The 11,268-nt window shown below is 44.3% G+C and overlaps 1 protein-coding gene across 1 annotated transcript; it reads right to left on the reverse strand.

The window, feature by feature from the left end:
* Nucleotides 1-4,490: 4,490 nt before the first annotated feature.
* TXNIP (thioredoxin interacting protein) lies at nt 4,491-11,257 on the reverse strand. The gene is made up of 8 exons (XM_083417194.1): nt 10,658-11,257; nt 9,145-9,217; nt 8,890-9,037; nt 8,322-8,424; nt 7,758-8,014; nt 7,052-7,211; nt 6,631-6,782; nt 4,491-6,231 (listed from the first exon to the last, which is right to left on the reverse strand). Exons 1-8 carry the CDS (start codon nt 10,905-10,907, stop codon nt 6,196-6,198), a joined length of 1,179 nt encoding a protein of 392 aa, XP_083273320.1. The 5' UTR covers nt 10,908-11,257; the 3' UTR covers nt 4,491-6,195.
* Nucleotides 11,258-11,268: the final 11 nt, after the last annotated feature.

An 11,268-nucleotide genomic window follows, 5' to 3' on the forward strand; every position in this document is an offset into this window, starting at 1 on the left:
TCTCCTGCTCTTTGAGATGCTGGCAAGAGCACCCACCAGCTGCGCTTTCGCAGGCTGGTTGCAATTTTGGTTCCTTTGCTTTTCATATAATTTTTACTGAAGTTTTAAAACTATAAAGACCAGGACAAAATGACAGGAGGGAAATAAGAAAAAAAGAGAGAGAAGGTATTGAAAGAAAAGCATTGCACAGCATCCTCAGGGCAGACATGGAACATGAGCACAGCAGAATATTGTTGAGGATTAACAAATATTTCTACATATTTGAAAAAGAAAATATCACGGAAATATGTTGAAAGCAAGATGGAGCAGGCAAGGTGGAGCAGGCTCCTTCTCCACAGTGCAAGGTGAAACTTGGCTTTCCTTAAAAAATCATTTGTCTCTTCCGTATATACTTTCCTGTTTTTGTTGTTGTTTCTGTTATTTTTGCTGTGTCTATTTGTTTGATTCACTTCAGTAAAGCCCCCCCCCCCAAAGATTATTGCACACCTAAATCTCAATTCTTTTTATGAAGCATCAAAATGAGGTGGAAGGAGGTTAGATCAATGAGTTCTCTGGGTGGTCTTTTCAGATACCTGGCCAGGACCTTTCATGTCAGGGGCAGAGGAGTGGGAGAAGGCAGAAGTGGAGCCCGCGATTCACAGAGCAGCTCTGTAACTGCACAGCAGTTGTTTCCCCATCCTGCTGGGGTTTGGGGTCTTGGGAGAAGCAGGAGCAATAGCAATAGCTGGTGCCTCTTCCATGCAGATTAGAGCAATACAGGTGAGGTCAGGACCCTGGGCGTCTCTCAGCAGATCCTGTGGCCTGAGCCGCAGCAGTGAGGGAAAGGAGCCTTTGCACAAACTCAGTGGCACTTGCCCCCCCCCCCTCCAGCAACGTGAGCCGGGTTTTGCTTGGGATCAAATTTTTTGCAAGGGGGCTGGGATTCCTCACTCCATCTTTGCTTGCCTACTGACCAGTGTTTGTGTTTTGTCTAACTCAGAGCTTTCCAAACTGTGTGTACATTACACACATACAGTACATTAGTGCATCGGCTGCAGTGTCTGCAAAGGAGCGCTGCTGTCCTGTTGTAATGTGCTGAGCGGCAAAGGAGCCCATTTCGTGGAATTTTCAGTCTGGACTGTTTGGAAGCAGAAGGCTTTATGAAACCTCAGCTGCCCCGCTGCTCCGTGCACAGACGGGGCAATGAGAGACAGATAAGTCTCTACATGACGTGCAGTCATCTTTATCTCACGTATACATGCTGCAGCCTCCCCCTACCCAGCCCCATCTCTCACGAGCCATTAGAACAAACACTGCCAGACCTCTCTTAGGGCAATTTAATTGCAGGCCACTGCCCTCTGATCCGATTGCAAGATTTCATCTACCTTATCTGGGGCACCTTTGTGATTATGCTTGTTTGTGTTTCCCTTACCACCATGGTTGGCGGCTTGCCCATTTAACACTGTTGCCAGGCTGAGGCAAGCAGAGATAAGTTTTTTCTCCATTTTTATGTACCCTTTTAACTTTATTGACTCCTCGGAGTGAAGCTGTTCATGGCAGTCGCTGATATTGCTTCCAAAGGAGAAGAGATAAAATATATTAACTGAAGAAACAGCATCTTTCGCTGGGCTGGTTAAGGTTCGCATTGAAGGACATGAGCTTTCGGCTTTCACAGAACCCTTCAAAAACTCCTTGAATGAGGAAGAGTTCTGTTAAACTTGAAAATGTCCTTGCTAGGTTCCAAAATGGCTAAATCTGTGTGATTGTTTGCTGTTCATGAAAATAGTGTATGTCTGCCTGTGCATGTATTAAACATTCAAACCAATCCATTTTTAAAAGGATTGGGGGGTGGGGAATATGGTCAATTATGATAAAGATCAAATTAAATATCATAACAAATTACAAGTAAATATTTGTGGATAAATTGCCCTTTTTTCAATTTTGAAATGGTAAGTAGAATGGTGGTGTATAGGCATATGCTGATTTTAATTTATTGTAGTTCTCATCTATTTGATCTTTATGCATTCCTGTGTAAACATGCTAACGGTATAAAGAAATGTGTATAAATGGGGGCATAGGTATAAAAATTGAATGAACACAGAGATTTTATTAGACAAAAAGGAGAGTGTCTGCCAACATTGGTGGGTTTCCAGGGGGAAAGGGCTGTAGCTCAGTGGCAAAACAGTTGCTAAGTTCACAAAAGGTCCCAGGTTCCTTTCCTAGTATTCCTGGTATCTCCAAGCAAAGTCTCCTGCCTGAGATCTTGGGGAAAACCACTGCCATACAGTGTGCTGACCAGCCTTAAGAACATAAGAAGAGCCTGCTGATTCAAGCCAATGGCCCATCTAATTCAACATCCTGTTCCCACTGTGGAAATAAAAATAAATTTAAAAAGGTTGTTGTTGTTGTTACTTACTGCCAATATATATATATATCTTTAAGCAACTCACAAAAAAAATAGGAGCCAAATGATCCAGAAAAAGACCCAGAAAAAACATTAGCAGTAGGAAACATTTTCTTTGGTAAATAGCAGAACATTCATGAGAACTAGTCACATGCTGCCCTGGGAGAAGATAAAAGGGTTTTTTACCTGGAGTCACGAGGATGTTCAGTGCTGGCGCCAGGCAGCCTTGCCGGGATGTTCATTATAATGTCTCTAGGCAACACATGTAATTAAAACAAACCAGCCACCAAGTTTAACGATTCAAACAATACCCCGTCCCTAAAATGCACAACATAGAAACAGCAACAGAAAGATCGTCACAGTCATTCAAAAGCCTGGGAGAAGAGGTACATCTAACCCTGGCACCAAAAGAGTGTTAATTTTGGCACCTGGCAGGCCTAGCTTGGGAGAGCATTCTATGGAGAGGCCACCACTGAAAAGGCCCTGTCCCCCGTTGAAAACCCTCTGAAACTCTCTCTGAGAGGCAACCCAAGATCTGAGTATGTATCAGAGCGGGGGGGGGGGGGGCATAGCTGAATGTGCAGATGGTTCTGAGTTTTGAAAAAGGTACCCAGGCAGATGCGGGTGGCGCTGTGGGTGAAACCACAGAGCCTAGGACTTGCCGATCAGAAGGTCGGCGATTTGAATCCCTGCTACAGGGTGAGTTCCCGTTGCTCGGTCCCAGCTCCTGCCAACCTAGCAGTTCGAAAGCATGTCAAAGGGCAAGTAGATAAATAGGTACCGCTCCGGCGGGAAAGTAAATGGCGTTTCCGTGCACTGCTCTGGTTCGCCAGAAGTGGCTTAGTCATGCTGGCCACATGACCCGGAAGCTGTACGCCGGCTCCCTCGGCCAATAAAGCAAGATGAGCGCCACAACCCCAGAGTCGGCCACTACTGGACCTAATGGTCAGGGGTCCCTTTACCTTTACCTTACCCAGGCAGAAAGCTCACTGATGCAAAGTCAGAAGAGGCAGAGCTGGGTTAAATGGATCAGTGGTCTTGACAACTTCCATCGCTCAGCTCAACAGCAGGTTATATCAAAGTTGTGGCGATTTCTGTTCTGCTTCCTAAAGGATCCCCCACAAAGCAAGAGTGCATTGGCCACTGGCTTTCACATCTCTGCCAGTGTCCTAACCACATCTGTGCCAATCACCTCCTCTAGGGTATCAATAAGACCTCAGGTGCTCCCAGCAATGGTTAAGTTAGCAGCATTAGGGTTCAAGTTCTCTCAGAGGTCCTCTCATCCCCATTACTTGCTGCTATACTGATTGGTCAAAGGGAAACAGAGTGCTGATTTGCAACCTACACACCCGAGAAACAAGAGGCACAAATGCAACTGGCTACATTTTTGTAAGTTATTGAGATTTAATGTAGCTAATACGTAGGTGCATTGCCCCAACAAGTCTCCAAAATAGTTGCTCGATATATATTTTTAAACCTTCCCATTAGGCAAGTTCAGTGGCTCTCAAACAAAAACATCCAGCAGGAAGACGAGAATTACAAGCTCCTGTAAGTAAAGTGCCATTCCTGTAATTTGGATTTAACAGGGCCCAGAGTCCATTTGAAATAGTCTTTTATATTATTGTTTGGTACTTTTTTCCCATTAGTCTACCACCTCAGTCTAGGGAGCGGAGGACAGAATATATGACTACCTCTTTTATTGCCACAAGAACCTTGAGGTAAGTTAAACCAAGTATCCCAACATCACCACCCCTTCAGCATCATGACACTGGCTCCCATTAGCATTAGAAAACCAATTTCTTTATATGGAATCAGCTGCGACTCCTGCTGATGGGGTTGGACTAGATGACGCTTTTGTGTCCCTTCCAGTTCCATGAAGATGGGTTTTTGGTAAGTTTTCATTCACATGAATTTAGAGATTTTCCTTTTTACGATCCTGTTATATCCAGTTCACCATATGTATTGTGCAAATTAAGTTAATGCAAACCCACTTACAATTGCATTGTCATGTGCAGAATTTGAGGATGTGGTGAGAAACTGACCACTACCACCCCGCCACCTACCCTCCCTCCAGAGCGCCCAAGCAGATAAAGCAAAGACACTGGCATTTCAATTTTTGAACATTTATTAGAAACATGACCCCAAAAGGGGGATTCTGCAGAACTGCAGTAGTACAAAATATAATTAAATTTTCAAACCAGTACAAAATAAAGCAAAACGGAGCAACAAAATACACAATAGGAAAACAAATCAGTACACCCAAATTTATGTCCAACTGTCACTTATATAGTATCTTGTGACAAGATATTTGGAGTGGTGAAATCTGGGATCAATTAACACTTTAGATATGCAGTGCTGTTTTTCAAAAACTGTTTAAAGAAAGTGCATTTTTCCATCAGTGGGGAATAAACCAAGTTATCTGCTGAAAAATATAGGGGCAGGGGGGTGAAGAAGAGCAGCCTAGAAATAGATATGCTTCCTTATTTGATTTCACGCAAGCCTAAAGCCATGCCCGATTTTATTCTGCTTGTGTCAGCTTTGTGGGAAAGTACAAAGCTGTTTGGCATTCAACAAAATATATAGAGATTGGTCTTTAGATAGTGCTGGGCTTTTGATAACCAAGGAAGCAAGGGAATGCATGAGAAACCTCTCAAGAAGATGGTGGGGGAAAGTGCTGCCCCCCCGAGCTTTAGATCCTGCCCTTGCATCATTCAAGGCTGCCAACAACTTGCCCCATACCCCAAATTATCAACATTGGTTTATAGTCACACAAAACTAAAGATTCAAGATAAGAAAAAAAATAGGCATATAGTGATTTTTCTCCCTTATACAATGTTTGCTTGTTTACATACTAAGGAGAACATAGCATTAGACAAAAACAGGACAAAAACCACAGAAATTAAGTGCCACAAAAGTCCATTACAAAAACACTTGAGACTGTTTTAGAAAGCTAGACTTCTAAACAGTGTTTGATTTGCTCGATAGGCAAACACAAAAGAACACAAAATTATTGCTTCATAAGAAGTTGGGAGTTCTTCTCCCTGGGGCTTTTTTTTTTTTGCCCCTTTGGATGGAGTGTTTATTACAACCTAACACTTAACACCACCTGCTATACTTTTCTATTCTCACCTCATTCCTTCACTTACTGCTATTGAGAGAAAATCCCAATCCCATCCAGCATCTGCAGCAACACCTACCAACCTACCACTGTCCATCTAGCAACTCTCCCCACACTTTTTTCCAAGTGTCCCAAAGATCAGGGTGTTAGGTTTTAAAACCTGAGAAAAGCACTTTTACTCAAAAAAACTGTAAGAAACAAACTACCAAAAGCTTGCTTGTCCTATTGAAAAATCTTCAGACATACAACCTCATGTATCTAAATCACCACATTCAAAACAATTTTGAACAGATACAAATGGTCGTTGGTTGTCATTCAGTAGTATTTCTTCCAAACTGTTGATCTGTTGTTGGCCTTTCACCTCCCCTCATTCAGAAATGCCTGCCCTACCCTACAGTCCCATCTTGAAAGTTTCATTTCAGCACCTGGCTATAGGGGAGAGCCGAGGCCTGGGTCCACCACCGACCCACATAGCTTCTCTTGGCCTGTGGCAAGTACACAAAGGCATAAAGATAGCCATTCAATTCAGCTCCTTGCCGACAAGTCTTCCACGAGATGTGCTGACACCACGAGGTCTTCCTTCCCTTTTCATCAGGGAATTTCTGCCTGGTGCATAATCTCTGTGAGTGCAATTGTTAAAAGTCCAGAAAAAGCTGGATAAAAGACAACTGCATAAATGTCCTTTGATTGGTGCTCACTGGACATTGTTGTTGATAGTGCAAGGATCCACCTGGAAAAGAGGAAAGAACAGAGGGTGTGTGTAAGATGAAGGTCTATCAGCTCCAGAAGTCAGCTTGCAAATATTCTGTACTATTTATTTGCATTACTATTTTTAATTGCAAGACCACCTTGGGGGACTTGGCAGAATGATCCCATAGAAATGAAATAAATTTTAAGGCTTTGCAACTGGATCCATTCCCCTTCAGGTAGAGTGCAAAAGCTGAAATTTGGAATAGAACCTACTTAAGCCAAAATGATATTCACAAAGCTTGCTTTGAATGGCTCCTCTTCAATGAACCCCACACCCCCCATCTCTTCGCCCTGGTTTTATTCCTACCACTTGCAAGCAGTGTTTATTGGTCTGTGCTGCAGTCACATTTTATTGTGTGACAAGAGTCAGATGTCTCACCTCTGTGTAGGTAGGCGGTGGCATGAACTTGAACTCTGGAGCATACATGAAGATGGGGCTGTCAAAGGAGTTGTCAAGCTCATCTAAAAGAGGGGTGGTGGGACTCTCCAGGCGGTGGTCTTCAGGGACAATGTCCAGGTAGCATGGAGGTGCTATATTGGAAAAGAAACAGATACACGTCAGTCCACTCTTTCCTAAATCTATCAAATACTTCTGGTGTAATGTGTCTGGAGCAACAGATACTTGATGGAATTTAGAAATCCTAGCTCTTCCCAAAACTGAGTGACAAGGCTGCTTCTTACCACCCGCTTTCTAAAGACCTCCAACCCCTGCAATTGTGTCCTTGCAGAGGCCCACCTTAACTCCCAACTAGAAGGCTACATTTTCAACAACAAAAAGGCAGCAGGGAAGCTCTGCTCACCTTCTGGGGCATCTGGGATGTTGAGGTCCACCCAGCTCATCTCGGAACTGGTCTGGCTAGCCATGCTAGAGCTGCGGCTGCCAATGCCAGAAGACTTGCTGCCAATGACGAGTGGCAACTCCAGGATGATCTTCTTGGAGCCTGGGACACTGACATAGATCTGCAAAAAAAAAACCAGGAAAATATGTGGTGAGATATAATGTGGTGCCTTCTTGAGACAGATAATAGTCTGTGGGGGATGTGGGGAAAGGAGGGCTACTCCATGCCTACAGGGATGTGTTTCAGGGCTTGAAAGCAGCTGTCATTAAATGCAAGATCTCTCAGACAGAATATTTCAGAAGTATTGGCTTGCTGGGAATTAAGAGGTCAGCCACCTTGCAGTGAAGCTCTTTAATCCAGATCAGACGTCCTGTCCTTAAAGTTGTCAGGGCTTAAGTCTACTGGGATGTATCTCTCTTGGAAGTCTTAAGCCCAGAGGTATCTTAGCCAGTTTTGATAATGATGTAGGAAATGCCTTTTTAAAACATTTCAGGTGACAGCCTAGAATTCAAAATAGATTCTGGGGCTATGCAGTTCACAGAATTCACCCCTGAATATGACCTCAGTGCTTGAGTTCAGTAGGGATTTTGTAAGCCCTCAACAGAAGCCAAAAACAAGGAAGATTTGGGGTGGGGGTAGGGGAGGGTTGCCTTTCTAAGCCCCTCACCTGCAAGAAGTACTCCACACGCAGGATGTTGCAGCCTAGAATGGACGGTTTGATCTTCTTGACCCGAAGGGTCTTGCCACGCCATGATTCAGACATGCCAGAGACAATGTGGTTGCCTCGGACACATGAGAGCTTCTGGGAGAAGACCTTGGTCTGCCCATTGGCCAGGTAGGTGTGCTTAGCAACAATGGCTGCCTTGGGCATCACAATCCGGGAACAGGTGTTCTCAAAGTCGGCATTGATACATATGTCATCACCTGGTAAGAACAACAAGGAGAAGAAGCTTAGTTGTGGAAGACCTACAGAATTTGCCCACTGCAGCAGATCTTCATTGAGATCAGTTAGGTGCCACATTTTTCAATGATGACTTTCCCTGCTTGCATCCAAGCTCCTCATTAAATCCCCAAACCACACCTATATCTCCAGCCCTTGAACTATGCTTGGCTTGCCAGGAACAGCTAGCAGTTACAGGTCTGACTACTAGCCATTTACATCATTTATTCCAATTTCCCACCCTTCCTCATCAACTCCCGTTTCCTGAAGAGGAAAGGAGCCAGGCCTCACCTTCACAGAATCCTTTGCGGTCAATCCTGGCACTAACAGACACATGCCCATCAGGGATAAACATACAGGACACTTTCTTTTCCTTCTTGGCAGCTACAGGTGACTGAAAAGAAATGCACAAGAATATATTGTTACATACATACATACATACAACATTGACTAATTTCCAAAGTGTTGCTCCTGTACATATGTACTATCTGTAGTCTCAGGAGTTCAGCCTTTGGTACCTTGTCAGACCTTCACTCACCCCTTGAATTATAACTAATTATTCACAATTATTAATAATTAGTTATAACTAATTATTCTTGCTTCAACAGATAGTAAATGAGACAATTGGACAGAGACTATTAATTTCAAGTCAAAGATGAACAGAGATGCATGTCTCTGTGAAGACTTTGAATTAACTGAACAGCAATGGGGACAGACAGAATTCCAAATTCTGAAGCACAGTTCACTAGAAAATGCTGAAAGACGGCCCGTTTCAGATTAGCTGTGGCGCTAAATCTACCTAAGCTGATGACTGACAACTGACCAAAGCTATCAAAGGACAACCTCAAGTGGTAATTACCATCAGGTCTGGAGTGTTGACGTCAATTTGATCCATGACCTCAAAGCGCTTCTTTATATCTTGAGTCGGGAAGGATGGACGATCCAAGAAAGCCTTCACCCAATAGTCAACGCAGCCATATTTGCCCTTGAAAGTAGTACCAAGTGGCCTGAAAGAATACAAATGTCTCATTAGACACAAGAAAGGCAGGCAAGCGGGGATAAATCCTGTATTTTAATACTAATGTATCAGTGGCCATGTCTGGCCAATACCTACCCCTGAGGTAGCTCAAATCCAAACTTGTACTCGTAGGTGTTTCCTGGTCTCAGAATCACAGAACCATCTGCATCTAGGAAGACACCACAGAAAGAAAAAGGTGTTAGGCTTATAGAGAAAAGATTTTAAGTATTTTAAGATGACTAACAATGCAAGGTGTTTTTTATCAATGTCAGTGCACTTTCAAAAAATTAAGCAGGTAAGAGATTTAAGCTTGAGTGGTGCCTAAGGAACCCCCATGTTCTGTTTTACCAACAAGCCAGCATTTCAAGAACTGCTGATTTTCTCATCCTTAATACTAGCTGCTCACACATGCAATTAAGGTCTCAACCGTTAAAAAAAATTCAGTCTCCTTTCCTATCTGTGCGTCTGTCCAATTACAAACCAAAACGTCCAAGTTACAGAAGCCAACAGTCTAAAGAATTTCACATCTTCCTGGCTCTCCTCACTTGCTCTGATCTTCAGCCAAAGTGACGACTATACCCCTTCTCCCAGGGTGAGGGACTCCCCGTACTGCTAGGCAATCACTACCTATTAATACATCCACTGCCAGAAGTCCCAGCTGGCCAGTTCCCTGCTGCGCCAACTGTTACTGGGACATACAGTACTCTCGGAAGTTTGCTTAGCAAGGGAACTACAATGATTTGAAGTTGCCACTGGCCCTTTATTCAGAGGTGACCCATCATCCTGGACCCTTTGTTCAACTTCCTAGTAGTTCTCTGCTTTAGGTTATTCCCAAGCCTGAAAATTATCTCTCTCTTCTCTGCTGGCGCCTATTTGATGCTAATCTTTTGCTTGCATCTCAGACCGGCAAGGCTGCAATCTTAGAAGGGCTTACTTAGTAATCAAGCCCCATCAAGCTCATGGGGACTTAATTCCAAGTAAACACACATAGAACTGGGATGCAAGTTTTGAAAGCCAGTCTTTAAATGGAGTAGAGTTCCATTTCCATCCCATTCTGAGCCTGTGCTAGGTTTCAAACCTAGACAGAGAGCCCAGAAAACACAGGAAGATGCTGTACCCAGTACAAAAAAAAAAAAAAAAAAAAAAAACTGCCCACAAAAGCCAGTTTAAACAAGAAAAAGCAGAACTGGACCAAGTATTTAGAGCCAAGTATACATACGCCACTGAAGAGGACACCATTCCAACCAACTCATTAGCTTTGCACACAGAAGTGTCCCAAGTTCAAGCCCCATCAGCATCTCAAAAAAAGGCTGGAAGAGACCCCTGCCTGAGAACTTGGAAAGCCACCGCTGCCCGTCCATGTAGACAAACTGAGCTAGAGGAATCATTGGTATGACTCTGTATAAGGCAGCCTCAGATGTTAAGTAAAGCCAAAGGTGCCATCCTAAGTCTCCTTACCCTACGGCCAAGTCCCCATGCATAAGACCAGGTTGCATAAGCTACCCACTCGTTGGGCTCCTCAAAATTCCAGGAAGGGCTTTCAATTCTTTTGCAAAAGCGGAGACGCAAAACACACAGAGACCCCCACCCCAAAGACCATGATGCTCACCAGCTGGATGGTCGTCCAGGGTGAGGACATCTTCATAGCGAAGGTATTCCATCTCCTGCTTGCACTGCTGGGGCCCTTTGATCCACAGGACCTTGGCCACCCCGCAAGCCAGAACTCTGACCCGGGTGACCCGGGTGACTTCGGCCACCTCCACCACGACACGGCCAGCCACCTTGTCCCCGCTGCTGTAGACTTTGTCAGGCTCGCTGAAGGCCACTTCGAAGGTCTTGATCTTCTTGAACATCACCATGGTGACCCAACTGTTATTAGTATTCTCAGGCAAAAGGGTCAAAGTGGGCTGAGTTCCGAAAAGCTTAGCGTTTTATGCCCAGAAATATTTTAAGGGGACAAAACTGAAAAGGCAATTTTTTTTTTACAAAAGTTTCCCCCCTTTGTCTTCTCGAAATAAAAGGAGTAATAGCCAAATGGAGTGCTAAGGAACTCCTGCCTCCTCTCTGTCCCAAGCCTGCCTCGGCTATTGGCACCGTCATCCGGATGCGGCCGTTTTATATGCGGCCCACACCCACCTTCCCCCTCCTTTACGCTGTTGATCTCAGGCAGCTCCATGCGGCCGGCTCGTGTACCCTCGTGCTGCCCTCGTGCACAGCGCT

Source organism: Podarcis tiliguerta (genome assembly GCF_965153285.1).
Source record: "Podarcis tiliguerta genome assembly, chromosome: 16".
Classification (NCBI taxonomy): Eukaryota; Metazoa; Chordata; class Lepidosauria; order Squamata; family Lacertidae; genus Podarcis; species Podarcis tiliguerta.